Genomic DNA, 21752 nt, shown 5'->3' on the forward strand with positions numbered 1-21752 from the left:
GTGGAACCGAAGAGAGAACAGCAAGATAATTTCTGAGGACTGTAAATTTGGAAACAGGAGGATGCTTAAGACATGATAAAGAATGTGTAGTCAAGAGGAAGTGAAAGTTTCGATATAATGAGTAGTGATGGCAAAGAACTATGTTTAGAAATAATTGGTCAAGCATAAGTGCGTGGACAGTAATGTGATTGGCTGAGAAAGTACGTGATCAATAAGATTGTTTCGTGATGGAAAAGTACCAAAGGAACTAACCACTACTAACCGCTAGGCAGAATACTATAAAAGCCTGTAAGCTCACTCAATAAGGTATTTTGTTCGTAGCCAGAAATGGAGTCTGTGCCTTAGTTGCCACAGGATTGGGCCTGGCAGGGGGTGCCGTCCCGTATAAAGTCCAATATAACTGCCCATGTACAGTAGGTATCTTAGGCATGTTTATCCCTAATAGCACTATGGTAATATACAAAAGAGGATTGTGTTCTTGAAGGTCAAAGCATGCTTTTTTATTTGAGCTGTGATGACAAAGTAAATTTTTGGAACCTGGGTGAAATAATAGCTGCCTCATTTTTAGCTCCCAAAGTAGCTAGAGCTCAAGCTTTAGCAACATTAAATAAACTAGGCTGTTGGCTTGCAAGACAGACAAATGCTACTTCACTTGCTATAAGCGGACTCTTAACTGATGTCGATAGTATTCGTCATGCCACCTTACAGAATAGAGCAGCAATAGATTTTTTGTTGTGGGCACAAGCACATGGTTGCGCAGTTTGAAGGGATGTGCTGTATGAATTTGTCAGACCATTTGCAGTCAATTTATAAAAGTATACAACAATTAAGAGAAGGGGTCAAGCAACTAATGAAAGATGACGGGATGGACTGGCTGACAAAACTCTTTAAAGGATGGGGAATTTCTGGATGGCTTAAAGATTTGCTTATGCAAGGTGCAACTATATTATGTGCGGTAGTCTTATTCATATTAATAGCAAGTTGTATGCTGCGATGTGTGATATCAATGCTTAAGAAAAGTGTAGCATCCGTCTGACTTGCTCAAAAAGAAAAAGGGGGAACTGTGGAGACATGGTTAGCAAGCAAAGGTCATGTTCCCATGTCTGAGCTTAATTAAGCGCAGATTCTGTGAAAGTGAGAAAAAACACCAGTTGTGTACAGTTACCAGCAGTGGAAAAACCCCGGAAGTTAACCAATAGAGATAGAAGACCAGCTGGCCAACCTTGTAGCTAAAAATTGTCTGTGAACTAGGAGCTGAGACCTTGAGAGGAGGATGTGTATATGAGCAGGGGAAATCACCGAGATGCACCTGGAATGTACCCAATGCTGTATATGCCAACCAATCACTACGGGAAGCTGTGTACGTGGCAGTTTGACACTATATATACCCATTATTTGAGCACAATAAACGGATCACTTTTATCAATCATATTGATTGTGCATGTGTTCCCTCCGTGCGCGACGACAATGTCCCATTCTCCCACAATTAAAACATCTCATGCCCTTCATACCCCCTCGATCACCTCAACCTTGCTGTAACAGAGGTTTGACAGCAGCGGCAAAGGCAGTAGCCATGTATTCTGCCTTTTCCTCGGCCGTGCCCACCTTAGAACAAGCGTCCATCATTTCCTGCAAGCCAGCAGAGTTCGGTAAAACCTGTAAAATACACTTACAAGCTGGGTTAGCATTTTCCACAGCCAAGGACATAAGCACAGATTCTTTACCATTAGGTGCCAAATCAATATTCTTCTCAATAGCTGCTGACAATCTATCAATAAATTGCATATATGGCTCAGTAATTCCCTGTTTTTTCGATATATAGGAGGGATTAGCTTTTCCTGCTTCTGGCACAGCTTTCAAAGCAGCTAAGGCCAATTGCTGCGCTTGCTGTAACACCTCGGTTTTCATACAAGCCTGTACTGCATCAGGGTGAAATTTTCCCTTCCCTATTAACATTTCAGATGTAACACCATGTAAGGGATCATTAGGATTGCAACCTAAATTGTCATCAACGGCTCTTTCAGCAAGATCCTCAAACCCACTTTCAAAATGTAATAGCTGCGAAGGAGTTAACAGGACTGAAGTTACCTTAAGACAATCATTGGGAGTTAAGACCATACTAGAAAACAAGGATACTTGACTTTCACGCACTGTTTTTTGCAGTCAAAGCAAAATGCAACAGCTTATGAACTTGATCTTGGAAGCAATCAAGACTGCTGCCATGTATGAAATGAATATTGTTTGAATGCATCAAATTAAGTGCAAGTAGAGTTGGTGTATTTAAACATGTTGGTTAATTTTCTAAGTTCCTTAATGAAATGCACCCTCATAAAAATCATCATGAAATGCAAAAAAAAAAAGTCTGGAGGCTCAAAGTTTCACATGAACATGTAAGAGAAGTTTTTACCTGGATTCAAAGCTCTTCTTCAGACCTGATTTCAGTTCTAGAATAGCATTTGTGTCTACTTCATGGTTAGCCTTCCCTGGAAGAGGGATTCCAAGTGAGACCTCCTGAGGAACTGGGACAGAGCCAGCCACCACTTTCTCTCCACAGGGCTCTGGAAAGAAGAAAACCAAAAAGGCAGACAAGAATGTTTCTGAACAGAAGAACGCATTGAGAGATAGGGTCTTTGAATGGGATTGCTGTCTTCATTTGTTTCTCTTCAAAGAGAGAACACCAGGTTCTTTAAAGCGTTATTCCTCATGGCATGATTTTCACATTGGAAAGGAGCAAGGTCCTAACAACCATTCCAATTCCAACTTACTCTCCTGTTGGAGAGCTGTGAACAAAGCTTGAGATGAGCACTGCTGCTTTCATTTCACTTTGACCTTCCTTGCTCAAGTCTGGTTCCTATGTGTTCCAGGGAAACAGCTTGAGCATCACACATCAATGATACACGATAGGAAGGAGTTCCAGGGAAGCCTCTCCACCCTAGTGGCACATTGGAGCCAGCCTCTTGTTTCATTGCAGTCATCTGAAGAGATACAAGATGTCCTGCAACGGGCTAAAGCAAGAGAGCCATTGCTTAAGCTTATCTCAGCTTCTGTATGCATTAAGAAGATAGCTATGAAACAGGTGCCAGACATGACTTGGCATCATTTTCATAGTCATCATCATGTCACACAATTCAAGAATGACTCATTGCGTTTGGATACAATAACATTTTGCAATACAAAAAGATGTACTCCAGATCTTGGGAGGTGGTACTCAGGGCCAGGAAACATGTCTGCACTGGAAGTGTTTCCTTCCGTAAGGAACCCTTTAATCCTGCAGACACATCTTTTACACTGGTCACCAACACAGACAGCATTGATTCAGCACAACAGGGGTTCCTCAAGGCTCAGCCCTTGGTCTTCTTTCGGAGGAGGTGGCGGTGATGCCCTTGATCCTGGCTCTTCTCCAGGCCTGACGTGCCCTGAACGGGGTCACCAGCAGAGACAGGATGCTCTGCACAAATGTCTGCACCTGATCCTGGGGCTGACTCAGTGCTGAGAGATCTTCTGCAGCCAAATGCAGATGGTGGTTTACAGTCACACAATCACAGCCTGGTTTGCGGTGCAAGGGACCTCAAAGCTCACCCAGTTGCAGCCCTTGGTTGCCCAGTGCCATGGGCACGATGCTGCCCCATCACAAAGCCGTGGTGGTCGCTGCGGAGACGCCCATTGTGACGGGGCCCCCACGCTGAGCGTGGGCTATTTAAGGAGCCAGAGCCCTGCAGGAACCAGTGCAGAGGAGAGCCCTCCCTCGGGAGGCTGCATCTCCCGTGCCTGCCCTGCGCATCCAGGTACGTGTTCTTTGACTTTGCAATCCTGTTGTAGTGTTGGCTTGAAACACATGGTGGGTGCGTGCTCTAAAGGGAGGAGAAGCTGTCAGGAGATGTGCTGGTGCCATCCCAGCTGTAGGAGCAGGGGCTGGGTGAGGAGGATGCGTAGGGCTTGTTCATGTGCTTGGAGCTGAGCTCTGCCTGCAGAGGTGCTGGGGGCGAAGCAGGAGCCTTCTGTGTGCAGGAGCTGCTGGTGTCAGAGGTGCTGAGAAGGTGTCAGGGCAGGAGCAGCCCCTGGGCAGTGCAGCTGCTGGTGCTGTCACTGGGAGCTCAGCACAAGGGGACCCGTCTGGCTCCGGCAAGACCCGCGCAAGCCCCCCGGGCATTGCGGAAGGCAGGAGGGGTGCTGGCAGGTTCCAGTGATCCCTGTGCCAGGCATTGCAGAAGTCACAGAAATTTCTAAACTGAAAAGTAAGAAAATAGACCCTCAAAATAGCTTTTATCAGTTGCTCTTTGCAATCTTCCTGTGCTCGGAATCCTCCAATGTGCTGTGCAATCTGCAAGGATTGACAAAACCCAAAGGTTTTAACGAGCCCCATGGTGTATTTGGGCTGAGTCCATGAACCTCAGGTGCTGAGAGGAGACTGAGGAAACCTCTCAAGAAGTCCAAGTCAGAAACAAAGCCCCAAGTCCCTTCAGCATTAATGGGCCCCACTGAGGGCTGTTACTGACAAAGCTGCCACAGGGACTCGTTAAAGCAAGTAACTGCAGGCTGTGACTACTGGGATACAAAGGCAAAATGCAGGTGTCTGGTGGTGAGAAAACCTTGGTTTGTTTGATGAAGCAGAAAGGCCAAGCCCTGACCACTGCCCTTGGAGAAGTAGAGCCTGAAATCCTGAGAATGAAAGTTCTCCTCATAGGCCTTGATGAAAGAGGCAACTGCCATAGCCCAGGGCACAGAGACCTTTTGTTCTTTAGGGCCTTTTTTGAGCCTTGCCAGAATCCTCACTCATCTCTGCTGCAGGCTGTCCTGCACTGGCCCATGCCTGCACCTCTTCCCCTTCAGGCTCTTGACACCTATCTTGCTTTCCCACCTGGCTCTCACCTGGCATTTCTGTACTTTCAGTCACATCTCTGCACCCATCGCTGTCTGCTCCTTGAAACACAAAGCCATGGGCTGAGCCAGACTCCCTCTGGGTGACCTCTTGCACCACAACTCCACCTTTTGAGAGACATTTCTCTTTCCTAACTTTGAGTCTGAACCTGCCAAGCTGCACTTTGCAGAGGTTTCCTTCTCTTCCCGCTAGCAAGAAAAACTCCATCATCTCTGAAGCCACATTTCAAGTAGTTGTAGGCTGCTACTATAGTGTCAATTCAGCAGGTGGAGTGAATATCCCTCAGCAAGGCCATCTAAAGGAGGCTTCTAGAGGAATGGGTGATGCCATCAGGATAGAGAGCTAAGCACCATGGGAGAGCAGTGGGAAAAGGGAATGGTCTGGATTGAGAACTTCCTGGCAAGAGCTGGAAGGAAAGGTGGTGTCCTTGGGTGCAAGGTACCCCATACTCTGGGGATGTTAGCGTCAAGACATACACATAACCACCGGAATGGTTATATGAGGTGCTTTATTGAGGCACCAGGAACCAGGGGTACGCACCCAAATCTGATTCCAAGCTCGTCACATCGCGTTCGCGACTTATACTTTAAAAGTTTTGCAATTAATGCATATTCAACATAGGTTGGTACACTAACTAATACATATGCATCAGGGATTACTTCATCAGTCCATTGCGATATCAGCCTCTTCTGCGCTTGCGCAGCCCCCTCTGGTGGTCGTCTTGTTGTTGTCCTGATGAAGTAAGGAGTCTTCCTCACTGTGCCCTTTTCACCTCTCCGTTCTTTGGATGGGCCCCAACCACTATGTGGACGCACCATCCTTTGATCCTCACTTGGTTGCCCTTGGTATGTGGTTCAATCTTTGATTCTGCTAAGTTGCAGTTTCACAGTACATTCCTTCCTACACATTTGTTTCTATTCCTAAGGCTACCAGTATAACATTTAGTTATAAAGTAACTAAGCACAAACCAACACAATTGTAGTATTCAATGTATGAAGCTTTGATCTATGATTTTAAACACAATCAACTATTGGAACAGTTATAAAATAACTAAGGTGCAGTACAGCAAAGTTACAAATTTTAACATGTGCATAAAGGCTTTCTATTGGTTTTACAAACTTGTCAAATATAATGACCGCAAGAATGGCTATATGATTATATTTAACATAAAATTTTATCTGTTTCCTAATAGGGACAGGGCACCTCATCTGGGACTGCTTCCTGCCTGTAGCACCCTCTCTGCTGTGCACACCCCACTCTCTGCCCACACTCACAAGTGTCTCACAGAAGCTTTGTACTTCCCCTGCAGCAGTGACCCCTCACTGCAGGAGGTTCCTGCATTCTCCAGGCTCAGGGATGGATCCTGCATTCCAGGCAAGTTTGGGTAGTGCAGGAGAGGGAGACAGGAAGGTCGGCTCATGGGGCATGAGGAGCAGTGTTCAGGCACCCCCAGCAGTGGGCATTCCCCATGGGCCACGCTGAGGCATGTTCCCATGAGGGAAATTTCTCAGACAGCCTCTGGTTTGTCCAGGGTCTGCAGCCACACTCCAGGAACACCTCCTCCTCCACCTACAGACATCAACTGCTCTCCATTGCTGGGCTCCGTCCTGCTTGTAAGGATTGGTTAAAGCCCTGAACCATCACCTTGCTTCTTGCTGACTTCCCTCCACCCTCCCTCACCTCCCTGCACACTGCTCATTGCCACCAGTAACTCACTGAAGAGTTAAGAAGCTCTCAAGGCTTTCCTCAGGGGGTGACCATGTTTCTCCATTCACCATTGATGGATCCATGGAGTGCCAGGTGTGAGGTTCCTGCAGAGGCAGAGCTGCCCCTGGGCAGAGCCCTGCTGCCGGGAGGGGTGTGCAGGGCAGAGCTGAGCACACAGCCCATGGGATGGGCTCTGTGAGCACTGAGAGGGAGCAGAGCTGGGCCCAGAGCAGCAGCTCCTGGCAGGGACAGCTCCAGGTGGCAGAGACATGGGCAGGGAGTGGGGGGAAAGTGCAGCCCAGGCCTGGGGAGGGTGCATTCAGGCAGCTCTCTTGGTGCCTGGCACTGGAGGTGGCTGCTGGCCATGCTCTGCTGGGCACAGTCCTTTGCTTCTCCCCATGAGACCTCCGTCATCTGCCCTTTGAAACCGTGCTGCCCTGCTCTCAGCACAGGACAGGTGTTTGTGGGGGTTCTTAAGATCAATTTGTGTGTGAAGGCATCCTACAGACACTGCAAGTGAAAGCAGAGGGCAAATGGGAAAGGACTGATGGACACTGCAGCTCTCCTGGCTCTGCACTAAGTTATAAAGAGCTGAGAACTTCTCCCTGTTTCAATATTGTTCTGATTTTCTGTCATACAAAGAATGTTTTATACCCCCCAAAAAAAACGCCATCAGTGTTATGCCTGTAAATAAATAATACAGTCCAAATGACCCGAAGGCCATGCTGACCTCTCTTGTGCAGCCCAGACTCACACGAGTCATGAGTAGAAGTAGTGAACTTTACAATCACGTTGGATTTCATCTGACATCCCTTGTGAAAATCAGAGCTGGGCAAAGCACTGCTTCAGAGCAAACCTGACTCCCAACCAACCTGGCCTTGAGCACTGCTAGGGATTGGGTAGCCACAGCTTCTCTGGGCACCCTGTGGCAGTGTCCCACCACCCTGAAAGGGAACAACTACATCTGAATGTCTAAGCTAAATCTCTCTTTTTTCATCTTCAATCATTCCCCCTTTTCCTATCACGGCAGGCCCTTGCAAAAACCCCCTCTCCAGATTTCTTGTAGGCCCTTCTTAGATATGGGCAGATTGCTAAGATGTATCCCTGGAGCCTTCTCTTCTCTAGGCTCAGCACCCTCAACTGTTTCAGCTTGTCTTCCCCAGAGATGTGATCCAGCCCTTAGAGCACATCTTTAGGACCCTTCATAAACCCATCATTGTTGGATCATAAGAGAACAGAGGTTGGAAGGGACCCCAGGAGGTCTCAAGTCCAACCAATCACGAACAGGGTCAGGGCAAGCGGTTAAAGGCTTGATTCAGTCTGAGATGGAAATCCCCAAGGCCAGAGACTGCACAACCTCTCTGGGTGACCTGATGCAGCACTTGCCTGAGCCTATGGGAACAAGGTTTCCTTATGTCCTGGCTCAACCTCTCCTCTGTCGCTATCCCCTATTGCCTTTTGTCCTCCCACCAGGCACCATGGTGAGGAGCCTGGCTCTGTATTCTCCATGCCCTCCTTGCCAGTACAGGCAGCCAGTCCCCAACAGCCTTCCCTTCCCAAGATCTTAGGTCCCCATCAGCCTTCCCTTCTCCGGGATGGACAAGCCCAGCTCCCCCAGCCCCTCCCCACAGGCACCGTGCTCCAGTCCCTGCCTGTCCTCAGGGCCCATTGCTAAACCCATTCCTGCTTGCCAATAGCGTTCCTGAATTGGGGATCTGAAACCTGGATGGAGTATTCCAGAGCATCCCTTCCCTTGTTCTCCTGCCGTGCTCCTGGTCATACAGCCCGCCATGCTGCTGTCCTCCCTTGCTGCCAGGGCACACGCTGCCTCCTGTCCAGCTCCTGCCCACCCAGACCTTTCCCATGGGCTGCTCCCAGCCAGGCAGCCCCAGCCTGGGCCATTGCAGGGGAGTCCCCTGCAGGGACCCCTGTGTCCCCTGCTCTCCTGCCCAGGACACCCTGAGAGCTCTGCAGCCCCCCCATGCCATCCCATCTCCCCACACCAGCACAACAGCCCCGGCCCTTGGGCTCCTCAAGAGCTCTTCCTGCTCCAGGCACAGAGCAGCCATCCCAGAGCTGGAGCAGCCAGAAAGCTGATTTCATTCCCCTTCATTCCTGCCATGGGAGGACACAGCACACAGAAGAAGTTGCTGCAGGACCATTTATTTCCCTTAAATACAGTGAGAGTCCTTCACTGACACAAGGTCTGTGGGTCACATCAGACGGTGGCTACTTAAGAAGGAGAAGATGAAAACTGACATTTCTATGAAGAGAAAATCATCACAAATTGAAACAGGAAAACAAATGTAAAGCAGCAAAGACAGATTTGGCCTGTCATGACCTGCACTGGCAGCCCTTTTTAGAGGACAGCAGGCAGTGTATGGCTGCTGAAACACATCCAGTCACCAGCTTCCTCACAGCATCCTTGAGCTCCTGGTTCCTCAGGCTGTAGAATGAGGGGTTTCACTGCTGGAGGACCACCGAGTACAGCACTGACACCACCAGATCCAGGGATGGGGAGGAGATAGAGGGGGGCTTCCAATAGGCAAAGGTACCAGTGGTGACAAAGAGGGAGACCACAGCCAGGTGAGGGAGGCACGTGGAAAAGGCTTTGTGGTGTCCCTGCTCAGAGGGCATCCTCAGCACGGCCCTGAAGATCTGCACATAGGACCCCACAATGAACACAAAACAGCCAAGTACTAGAAAGCAACTTAGCACAAGAAGCCCAACTTCCCTGAGGTAGAAATGTGAGCAGGAGAGCTTGAGGATCTGGGGGATTTCACAGAAGAACTGCTCCACAGCATTGCCTCGGCAGAGGGGGAGTGAAAATGTATTGGCTGTGTGCAGCAGAGCATAGAGAAACCCAGCGCCCCAGGCAGCTGCTGCCATGTGGACACAAGCTCTGCTGCCCAGGAGGCTCCCGTAGTGCAGGGGCTTGCAGATGGCCACGTAGCGGTCGTAGGACATGACAGTGAGGAGAAAATACTCTGCCGAAATGAAAAAGAGAAAGAAAAAGATCTGTGCAGCACAACCTGTGTAGGAGATGGCCGTGGTGTGCCACAGGGAATTGGCCATGGATTTGGGGACAGTGGTGGAGATGCAGCCCAGGTCCAGCAGGGAGAGGTTGAGGAGGAAGAAGTACATGGGGGTGTGGAGGTGCTGGTCGCAGGCTGTGCTGGTGATGATGAGGCCATTGCCCAGGAGCGCAGCCAGGGAGATTCCCAGGAAGAGCCAGAAGTGCCAGAGCTGCAGCTCCCGCCTGTCTGCGAATGGCAGGAGGACGAAGTGGGTGATGGAGCTGCCGTTGGACATCTGCTGCCTCTGGGCATGGGGCACTGTCACAGGAGGAAAAGGCAGTGACAGGTTAGGACAGGAGGGATGTCAGATACAGAAGTTCAATTTACACACTCACAACTGTGAACACTTTCAGGCTACAGAAGAGAGGCTCAGTGTGAGTTGGTTGTGATTATCTCTGAGGTTGTTTGGTTTGTTTGTTTTCCCAGTGTCACAGCTGACAAGTGACATTTTGGGGATAAATTTGCTAAGAAGTATTTTGAAGGCAACTGTGAAGAGTCTCAGCATTGGGCAGAAAAAAGGGCACAACTGTCTATGGTTTCGTGCCTACCCAAATTGCTGCAGAGTCCATCAGTCTGGTTCTCAGCTGCCCTGCACTTTCTAGAGGGACAGTCAGCTCCTTGCCCAGCAGAGCATGGCCAGCAGCCACCTCCAGTGCCAGACACCAAGAGAGCTGCCTGAACGCACCCTCCCCAGGCCTGGGCTGCACTTTCCCCCCACTCCCTGCCCATGTCTCTGCCGCCTGGAGCTGTCCCTGCCAGGAGCTGCTGCTCTGGGCCCAGCTCTGCTCCCTCTCAGTGCTCCCAGAGCCCATCCCATGGGCTGTGTGCTCAGCTCTGCCCTGCACACCCCTCCCGACAGCAGGGCTCTGCCCAGGAGCATCTCTGCCTGTGCAGGGTCTCAGGAGAAGCTCACATAAGTCCTGACAAGACTCTTGGTGCCTTCTCCAAAGCAGAGAAGGAAATTCCCAGCTCCCACTGCCCAACCTGCCCACCAAGAGTGGAAAACATCAGAGCTCAGAATCCTTCCCTGTCAGGTAAACGCTGCCTCAGTGTCTTTCACCAGGAACCTCTGCAAACGTGCTCAGAGTGATGTGGAGCTCTGAGCAGCCCTGACCCACACAGCACCCTCTCCAGTGCACAAGAACACTTCTACTGCCCTGCCAGGGGTTGTTGCTTACCCCCAGCACCTCTCCCCCAGCGCCATGGGGAGCTCCCGGGCAGGCTGAGTGCTGACCCTGGCAGGCAGCAGAGTCCCTGCCCCTGCACACAGCCCCTTGGCTGCAGGCACCCTGCTCCCAAGGGCAGCGCTGGGCACCCCTGCCTGCACACCCACATTCACAGCCTGCAGCCAGCCCCGGGACAAGGGACCTGCCTTGTCCTGTCCCTCGCATGGTGCAGAGAGAAGTCCTGCTCTGCAGCACATCCTGCTCCTTATCTACACAGAGAAACCAAGAGAGTCCTCCTGACAGATCCCATGGCCTGTCCGAGGCAGCAGCTTGAGCAGATCCCTCCAGGAACTGCGGCCGCATTGCCCTGCACCCAGAGCCTTACCATGCACAGGGCTGGGAAGGTTTCTCCTGCAGGGAGCTCTCAGCATCCTCCACTGCCAAGTGCCTTTAAGCTCTCTGAGGCTCGCAGGTCTGCCCTTGGTCCCAGCTCATCAGGAGAGGCCCAGCCGAAGGTGGTTCTGCCTCTGCCCCACTGGGCTCCCTCCAGGGCTCCCTGGGCTCCAGAGGAACCCCATGGGAAACAGCATGAAGCAAGCACTGATGTTCCCTCCCTCAGCTGGCAGACACACTGCCTGCCTGCAGTGTCATTGCTCTGCTGAGAGATGGAGTTTGGTGTAAATAAAGTTTCTCACAATTACAGAATCATTTAGATTCAAAAAGACCCGTAAGATCAACTCTTAACTGTCTTAACCAAACACTGTCATGTCCACCACTGACCCATGTCAACAAGTGCCACATCTCCATGTCTTTTAAAGGCCTCCAGGAATGGTGACAGAACCACTTCTGTGGGCAGCCTGTTTCTTGTCCCATCATTAGGACAGCCAGACAAGGACAGGCTGGGATCTCCTTTACCCTTGCTGATGGAGTGGATTCACCGTGGTTAGCTGAGGCATCTCCTCCTAAGTCTGTAGGCCTGCGGCTGGAAGGGGACTCAGCTCCCTCCCATGAACACCACAAACCCACAGGAGGTAGGATTCTTCCTGCCTCTGGTCAGGTCTTCCTTGAAAAGGCACCTACATGAGGGAGCTCTTTGTCTCAGCATTAACATTGACGGGGGCCAGGAGTGAGGTGTCTGGGTGCAAATCTCTGGTGACAGTTGGCATTACAGGGCTGGTCAAAGTTACGTGCAAGTTATAGAGACAGGCCAAAGATACGTGCAGGCTGATATAGAGACAAGACAATGTTGTTGGGAATATTCTTGTAGCGCTCAGAGGCATCAGGCATCAGTTGCTATCAGTGATGCCAGGTCTGTCCTTTCTGCCACCCTTTAGCTGCAGGCATTGAGTGAACACAAAGTACATCACTGCAGGGTCTTTACTCACTCCCTTGATGATTCAGCTAAGGAACAGCTCAAGCATTTTAACTGTGTGCTTGGCTACATCTGGCTTTCAGAGACAGCATCCTTTATGCACAGCGATGGGTCATAGCAAATCTCAGACAAGCTCAAACAGGAATTGAAGAGCACCAGGATGAGATGCTCCTACTTCAGGAACAGTTAAAGAAGAAACAAGATAACGCAGGACCACCACTAAATAAAGCAAGAGTACATGCAGGTAGATCTCAGATAGCCTATCTCCTCTTTGCCTCAGTTACCACCAGCAAGATCTCTCAGGACTTTGTGCTTTGAGAAAGGACCCTGGATGGGAAAGGGGAACAACCGGCACTGGATGGGGATCAAGTCAGGGGTTAGGGTCTTTGCAGACTACACCCTTACCAGTCCATGAGACCAAAGGGGCAGCATCCAAGGTGCTGAGAGAATGTTTTTCACCAGGACCTGCTGGTGTGTTGCTGTCACAGGAAAAAATGCACTGGACTCTGTGAGGCATCATTTAAATGCTGTTCCATAGATCTAGCTCTGTAAGCAGAGAATTGTAGTCTCATGTCCCTTTGATGGCTGGAACCCCATGTAGCATGGAGACAAGAAGGATGAGGAGGGTGGATGCCCCCTGCATGAAAGGGAAACTTGGATTTCTGGAGGTCCTCTGTGTGACAGGGAACAGGTTGGGTTGGCTTTTGTGACTGAGGATCAGAGGAGTGGATAAGAGGGACATTGTGCTCCCAGTTACAAACTACTTGTTCAGGGAGGGGAAACAGAAAAGGTCTTTTGTCAGCACCTGAGGAAGCCTCCAGGCTAATGAGCAGGTACCTTTCAGGTAATTGCCCTGGCAGTCCCTGGCCATGCAAAGCAACAGGGTGCAACAGTGTGGAGGGTCTTGGCACAACCGGTTAACACAGGTGCAGGGCCTCGGGCAGGGACACCCCACACTAAACCATGTCACCCAAGGCCTCATCCAACCTGGCCCTGAACACCACCAAGGATGAAGCATTCACAACCTCCCTGGGCAACCCATTCCAGTGCCTCACCACCCTCTCAGTAAAGAATTTCTTACTTAGATCCAATCTAAATTTTTCTGTGTAAGTTTTAACCCATTGCCCCTTGTCCTATCATTACAGTCCCTAATGAAGAGTCCCTCCCCACCATCCTTATAGCCCCCCTTCAGATACTGAAAGGCTGCTATGAGGTCTCCACGCAGCCTTCTCTTCTCCAGGCTGAACAGCCCCAACTTTCTCAGCCTCTCTTCATATGGGAGGTGCTCCAGTTCCCTGATCGTCCTCGTGGCCCTCCTCTGGACTTGTTCCAACAGTTCCATGTCCTTTTTATGTTGAGGACACCAGAACTGCACACAATACCCAAGTGAGGTCTCACGAGAGCAGAGTAGTGGGGCAGGATCACCTCCTTCGACCTGCTGCTCACGCTCATTTTGATGCAGCCCAGGATACGGTTGCTTTCTGGGCTGCGAGCACACACTGCAGCTGGCTCATGTTCATTTTTCATCGACCAACACCCCCAAGTCTTTCTCCACAGGGCTGCTCTGGATCTCTGCTATCCCCAACCTGTAGCTGTGCCTGGGATTGCTCCGATCCAGGTGTAGGACCTTGCACGGGGCATGGTTAAACTTCATCAGGTTGGCATCAGCCCACCTCACAAGCGTGTCGAGGTCCCTCTGCATGGCATCCCTTCCCTCCGGCGTATCAACCGAACCACACAGCTTGGTGTCATCGGCAAACTTGCTGAGGGCGCACTCAATCCCCCTGTCCATGTCACCGACAAAGATGTTGAACAAGACCGATCCCAACACTGATCCCTGAGGGACACCACTCGTTACCGGTCTCCAGCTGGACATCGAGCCATTGACCACAACTCCTTGCGTGCGGCCATCCAGCCAGATCTTTATCCACCGAGTGGTCCACCCATCAAATTGATGTCTCTCCAATTAGAGACAAGGATGTCACGTTGGACAGTGTCGAACGCTTTGCACAAGTCCAGGTAGATGACCTCAGCTGCTCTACCCCTATCCATCAGTTCCATAGCCCCATCATAGAAGGCCACCAAATTGGTCAGGCAGGATTTCCCCTTAGTGAAGCCATGCTGGCTGTCACCAACCACCTCCTTGTTTTTCATGTGCCTTAGCATGCCTTGCAGGAGAATCTGCTCCAAGAGTTTGCCAGGCACAGAGGTGAGACTGACTGCTCTGTAATTCCCCTGATCATCCATTTTCCCCTTCTTGAAAACAGGGGCTATATTTCCCTTTTCCCAGTCATCGGGAGCTTCACCTGACTGCCATGATCTTTCAAATATGATGGACTGTGTAAACTTCATTTGCCAGCTCCTTCAGGACCCATAGATGGATTTCATTAGGTCCCATGGACATGTGCACGTTCAGGTTCTTAAGATGGTCTTGAACCAGATCCTGTCTTACAGTGGGCCCAAGGTCTTCATTCTCACAGTCCCTGCTTCTGCCTTCCAAGACTTGGGTGATGTGGTCAGAGCCTTTGCCAGTGAAGACTGAGGCAAAGAAGTAATTCAGAACCTCAGCCTTCTCCAAATCCAGGGTAGCCAGTTCTCCTGCTAGTTTCTGGAGGGGGCCTATGTTGTCCCTAGTCTGTCTTTTATTTGCTACATACCTATAGAATCCCTTCCTGTTATCTTTCACATCCCTAGCCAAGTTTAATTCTAACAGGGCCTTAGCTTTCCTAACCTGGTCCATAGCTTCTCAGACAACATCCCTGTATTCTTCCCAGACTGCCTTCCACCATCCCCTAAAGTTCAAATGCTTTTTCCCTTTCCTGGTGCTGGTGGCTGTGTGTGCTGGCAGAAGCAATGTGGCTCCAAGGACTCAGCTCTGTACCACTGCAGGGGTTTCATGAAGCCGCTCTGCGAAAGCTCCGATACCCACCAGGGCTGTTAGATGTAAGAGAGTTTCAGTGTCTGCACTCACAACTATGAAGATTGTGGCTGCAGAGCAGAGCTTCAGCGTGACTTTATCAGGATTTTTGCAGGAGTTTCTCAGCTGACAAATGCTATTTGAGGTGTAGAAATCCTAATTTTTGTAACTGAACGCGTGGTCAGTATTAGGACAGGAGAGATGAAAGGGCTTAGCAGCCCATGGATTAGTGCATAGTCTGGAGAGCTGCAGATTCCATCACTCTTGTTCCCAGCTGCCCTGCACTGGTCCTTGTGATGCCCAAAGTATTTCTGCACACAGAGATAAATTGAGAGAATAAAAGGAGAAAGAATGAGATAAAGAACAACTGGACTCTGGTGCCAGCTAGGGACCTCTGCTGTTGCAAAGGGCAGAACTTCTTCCTCGCATCCCAGGGTGCAACTGTGATAGACAGAGTAGGACACAGCCCTTGGAAGCAGAAGCAAAGGACTCTGAGTGCAGAGCGCCAACCCCAAGGGAAGGCTCCGCAATAGTCAGGATCCTACAGGAGAGCATCTCTCTGCGTCCCAGGAGCCAGGCCCAGCTCAGCAGCAGAGGCCCAGCCCAAGGTGGCTCTGCCTCTGCCCGGCTGGGCACCATCCAGGGCTCCCTGGTGCTCCAGGGGAACCCCATGGGAAACAGCCTGAAGCAAGCCCTGATGTTCCCTCCCTCAGCTGGCAGACACACTGCCTGCCTGCAGTGTCATTTCTCTGCTGAGAGACAGAGATTGGTCTGAACAACAAGATTTTGTAGAATCATGGAACCATTTAGGCTGGAAAAGAACCTTAAGATCATTGAGTCCAACATTAACCAAACACTGGCAAGTCAACACATTAAGCATGTCCCTTAGAACATGTCTATTAAATACCTCCAGGGTTGATGACAAAACCACTTCTGCTGGCAGCCTGTTTCTTGTCCCATTATTAGACACCCTCTCACAGTAGAATGGGGTTTTGCTGAGCATGGCTCTTCCTGTGACCTATTCAAACTGACCCTAATGGACCAAAAAGAACTTTAATGTTCAAATCACCTCTTTTAAATACACTGAACCAACATATTTTGAGTGGGAAAAGGGACTCTTGTCTTTAGTCCCAGCAGTAAAACAAACTGAGAACACTAATCAAGAACAATCTTCCATTCAATCCATTCAGTCAACTTCATAGTATCCCAAAGGGAACTGCTCCTCAGGATGGAGCTGCACAAACCCACTGGCAGAAAACGGCATGCCTACCTACCGGGGTTTGCAGAGGAAGTGAAATTACCTGAAGGACAGACTGAAGTTTCCAAACTACTGCAGATGCCTGTAAATGCAGAGACATCAGCGTTACAACAACCTTTCAAACCCTCAACAGGTTTAGAAGCACCCCCCTTTCAACGAGGGAACTTCAGCAGAATCTTTCACTGGTTCACTGATGCCTCAGCAAAAGGGATCACAGAATCATAGAATCATCCAGGTTGGAAAAGACCTTTAAGCTCTTCCAGTCCAACCCTTACCCCAGCACTGCCGAGGCCACCACTAACCCATGGCACTGAGGCCTCGTCTCCATGGAGTGTGAACACTCACAGGGATGGTGACTCCAGCCCTGCCCTGGGCAGCCTGTTCCAATGCCCGAGCACCTTCTGGGGAAGGAATTGTTCCTCAGCTCCATCTAAACCTGCCCTGGTGCAGCTTGAGGCCATTTCCTCTTGTCCCATCCCTTGTTCCTTGGGAGCAGAGCCCAGCCCCTCCTGGCTCCATCCTCCTCTCAGGCAGTTGTAGGGAGGGATCAGGTCCCCCCTGAGCCTTCTCTTCTCCAGACTGAACCCCCCAGGTCCCTCAGCCATTCCCCATCACACTGTGCTCCAGGCCCTGCACCAGCTCCGGTGCCCTTCTCTGGCCCCGCTCCAGCACCTCAATGTCTCTCTTGTTAGTCAGGGACCCAGAACTGAACACAGGATTCGAGGTGCAGCCTCACCAGTGCCCAGTGCAGGACACAACCACTGCCCTGGCCCTGCTGCCGCACTGGTACTGATCCAGGCCAGGATGCTGGTGGCTTCCTGGCTGCCTGGGCACAAGCTGCTCCTGTTCAGCTCCATCAATCAGCACCCCCAGCTCCTTTCCCATGAGCAGTTTCCAACCGCTCTTCCCCAAGCCTGGAGCATTGCAGGGGGTTGTTGTGGCCCAAGTGCAGGACCCAGCACTTTGCCTTCTGGAACCTCATTCCATTGGCCACAGCCCATGCATGCAGCCTGTCCAGATCCCTCTGCAGAGCTTCCTACCCTCCAGCAGATCAATGTTCCCACCTGATTTGGTGTCATCTGCAAATTTACACATCCCAGTATGGAGCAGTATGGACCAGTTTGCACCAGTACAGACCAATATAGGCCACTATGGCCCCAGATATTGCTGGGGTTTCAATATCCCAGTGCTCCCAGTCCCTGCTGCAGGTCTTCTCTTTTGCAGCCATGCTCAACTCCCAATCCCTCCCAGTGCTCCCACTACCTGCTGCAGGTGATCCCAATCCCTCTCAGTCCTCCCCAGTCCCTCCCAGTGCTCCCAGTCCCTGCCACCTGTGCTCCTTCTCCCCCCCCCCCCACCAGACCTCCTTGGTCTTTTTCGGGGGGACACCCCAAATCAGGCACCCTCCCACTCTGGGTCTGCCCCCCCAGTCCCTGATATGGGGGGGCGTGGGGGTGGTGGGGGTGTTGGAATGCCCCATGGAGTGTGGTATGGGGACAACAAGGAGCGTTTTGGTACTGGTGGCTTTGGGGGGAGCAGCTTTGTGGGGGCATCCCCATTTGGGGTGGGGGTGCTTGGAGGGGCACTTCCAGGATTTGGTTCCCTGGGTTCATTTGGGAGGGCCCGAGGTGATGGTTGGGTGCAGGTCACTTTTGGGCTGCCCCAGGATCCCCATTTGTGGGTCCTGTCTGCTCTTGTGGTGCTTCAGGAAGATTTGGGGTACCCCAGGATTTTGGGTGGCACCGCAACTGGTTTGGGTGCCTCCAGGGCCCTTTGGGGGGGCAGCGTGGGTTTGGGGTGCCCCTTATTTGGGGTGCCCCCAGTGGTTTTGAAGTCCCAGAGCACCTTAGGGGACCCCCAGGGCGGTGCTGGGGGAACCTTTCTTTTTAGGACACCCCTTTTTTAGTGAATTTGTGCCACTGAGCTGAGCCGGGGCAGCTTTGGAGCTGTGGGCTTTGGGTTTGGGGAGATTTTGGGGGATCCTGGGAGGATTTGGGGGATTCAGGCTGGTCCCCTTTCCTGGTTTAGCAGTAGCAGTCATTTTTTCTACTGGTGCAGTGCTGTGTTTTGACTTTCGACCTGGGAATAATACTGATAAAGCTGATGTTTTCAGTTGTGGATCAGAATGTTTACCCTGACCAAGGACTTCGTGAGTCTCATGCTGTGCCAGGGAGGAGAAGAAGCCGGGAGGAAGCAGAGACAGGACACCTGACCCAAACTAGCCAAAGAGGTATTCCATACCACAGCACGTCATGCCCAGGATGTAGAATGGAGAGGGCCCGGAAGGGCTAGATGACTGCGGGGTGAGGTACCGGTTGGTGAGCGATTGTATTCTCTTCCTTGTTATTTCCTTTATCATTATTACTATTAGTGGTAGCAGTAGTGATTTGTGTTATACCTTAGTTATTAAACTGTTCTTATCTCAACCCGTGGGAGTTGCATTCTTTCGATTCTCCTCCCCATCCCTCCAGGAGCGGAGGGAAGAAAGGTGTGGGGGGGAAGTAGACTGCGTGGTTCTGATTTATGGCCTGGGCTTAAACCACGACATCCCCAGAATGCCTCTGGGTGGCTCAGTTATTTGGGGGATTCCTCATCTCCTGCAAATAGGGGTCCATCAATCCCAGGGCAGCTGAATCTCCTTGGATGCCCTAGGGAGCCCCGTTGCCATAAATTGGAGGAATTTCAGGGTTTGGAGTCATTTGGGGGTTCAAGGAACGTTTGGAGGTTCGGCAGGGGTCCCCAAAACTCGCTGTAGGAGGCACATTATATTGGGAGATCTCCCATATACTGAAAACGGGGGATACCTGGGTCTCAGGTCACATTGGGTGAGCAATGTTCCCTCAGAGTGGTGATGTGTTGAGGGGAAGAGTTTGGGGCTCAGAGGGGATTTGGGCATTGGGGGAGATCCTCAAAGCTCCCGGGGTGAAGAGCAACGGAACGGCCAGGTACAAGTCCACTGCCACGTCCATCCCGCCCTGCTGCAGGAGCCCGCTCCTATTACAAGTCATTACCATAAAGTACAATGAAACAAGAACCTTAGCCCAAGGCCCACACTTGGTAAACACTAACACAGCAAATACTGGCTGTAAGTAAGGTACAACATGCTGAAACTGTGACATCAAAACCAACAACTTTGAGAGCCAATAAATCAGCATTGTGATGAGTGCTTTTCACAAATACGGTTAGACACACTCCGGTCAGATCTGTCGTTATCTCAACCTTTCATGCCCCACGTTGAGCACCAAAAAAGAACTGTCGTGGTTTAAACCCAGTCAGCCATCAATCAGCCACGCAGTCTCTCCCCCCACTTCTTTCCCTCCCCCTGCTCCCGGAGGGATAGGAAGGAGAATTGAAAGAATGTAACTCCCACAGGTTGAGGTAAGAACAGTTTAGCAACTAAGGTATAACACAAATCACTACTGCTACCACCAATAATAATAGTGATAAAGGAAATAACAAGGGAAGAGAATACAACACCTCACCACCCGCCAACCGATAACTCACCCCCACCCAGCAGTGATCCAGCCCTTCCGGGTAACTCTCAGTTACCTCCCGGGCATGACGTGCTGTGGTATGGAATACCTCTGGCTAGTTTGGGTCAGGTGTCCTGTTCCTGCTTCCTCCCGGCTTCCCCTCCTCCCTGGCAGAGCATGAGACTCACAAAGTCCTTGGTCAGACCAAACATCGGTGTTACCAGCTCTGTTCCCAGGCTGAAAGTCAAAAACACAGCGCTGCACCAGGTACTAAGGAGAAAAAATGACTGCTACTTCTGAACCAGGACAGCACCAAGTGACACCAAGTGACCCTCCAGACCTACAACTGCCCCCCAAAGTGACACCCCAGATCCACAACTGCCTCCCCAGTTACCCGAAGGAGATTCCTCAGACCCACATCCGCCCCAAGTGACCCCACAGTGACCCCACATACCCACAACTGCCCCCCAAGTGACCCACCCACACCCACAACTGCCCCCAGTGACCCCAAAGAGACCTCTCAGACCCACAGCTGATGCCCAAATGATACCCCAGACCTACAACTGCCATCCAAGTGACCCTCCAGACCCACAAGTGCCCCCCACGTGACCCCAAAATAACTCCTCAGACCCACAACTGACCCACAAGTGATCCCAAGTGACCCCCATTACCTACAACTGCCCCCAAGGTGACCACCAAGTGACCCCCCAGACCCACAACTGCCCCTCCAGTGACCTCAAAGAGACCGCTCAGAACATGCTGCTCAGGCAGTAGACTTGCAGCTGCTTTCCTATGTTAGGAAATTGAAATGACTTTTGCCTAGCTAGAAGGATGGAATTATTTAGTTTGCTTCTTGGATCAGTTTGAAGTCAAGATCCTCACCTCTTTGTATACAGAGACAGAGGTTTGCACTTTGCAGAAGTGAAGATTCTGATGAGGTGAGGTGGTAAAAGGCAGAAGCTCCCTCCTGAATAGACTTAATGCTCTGTAAACACCAATGTATTGAAACAGAAATGGAATCATAGGAAGGACTCTAAGACACTCAGATTTATTCCACAAGAAGGCTTCTTGTGCAAACACGGCTCAGAATAAATCTGAACTCCAGCCTTTAAGTGCTACTTCCAAAAGAAACAGGGGAAAAATGGTCAAGAAGATTTTTAGAATTATTTCTTTTATGTATCTAGAGCTAATCAAAAGATCCAGATTGTTGCTGAGATGTTAAAACCAATGAACAGATCAGCTGTGTAATCAAAAGAGGTGCACACACGACTCAAGAGAGTTTCTCCTTCTTGCCTTTTTGTGCCAGGAGGCTGGTAATACCTTCTGACAGCCAAAGCTCTCCGTGTCCTGACATACTGTCACTGGAGCTGTCTTTATTTCCAGCCAAACAAGGGGCAGGACAACTGCACCCAGTGAACAGTAACCAATAAAAACTCTCCTTTGAATTAATGCCCTTTTGCACTTCAGGCCTGCCCTGAAATGTGAAGGCTCTTTATTTTGACCTTAGCCTGGTAAGCAGATGGGAAGTCACCCAAGTGTTTGCTCACATACCTAAAATAGGGAAATGGGGCTTCTTTTGGTTAGTGCCTGTGTCACATCAGGCTGTTATGTTTTCATAGTGGGGTCCTATGTGCAGATCTTCAGGGCCGTGCTGAGGATCCCCTCTGAGCAGGGACCCCACAAAGCCTTTTCCACGTGCCTCCCTCACCTGGCCGTGCTCTCCCTGTTTGTCAGCACTGGTACCTTTGCCTACCTAAAGCCCCTCTCCGTCTCCTCCGCCTCCCAGGATCTGGCTATGGTGGTGCTGTACTCAGTGTTGCCTCCAGCAGAAAACCCCCTCATCTGCAGCCTGAGAAACCAGGAGCTCAAGGATGCTCTGAGGAAGCTGGTGACCAGATGCGTT

General features: G+C 50.8%; 1 protein-coding gene across 1 annotated transcript; it reads right to left on the bottom strand.

The window, feature by feature from the left end:
• Positions 1–9049: 9049 nt before the first annotated feature.
• On the bottom strand, positions 9050–9898 carry LOC308228490 (olfactory receptor 14A16-like; the record flags this gene model as incomplete). Its single annotated transcript, XM_080631874.1, has 1 exon — positions 9050–9898. One exon carries the CDS (start codon positions 9896–9898, stop codon positions 9050–9052), a length of 849 nt encoding a protein of 282 aa, XP_080488000.1.
• Positions 9899–21752: the final 11854 nt, after the last annotated feature.

The sequence above is a fragment of the Psittacula echo genome (genome assembly GCF_963264785.1).
Source record: "Psittacula echo genome assembly, chromosome: 19".
Lineage (NCBI taxonomy): Eukaryota > Metazoa > Chordata > Aves > Psittaciformes > Psittacidae > Psittacula > Psittacula echo.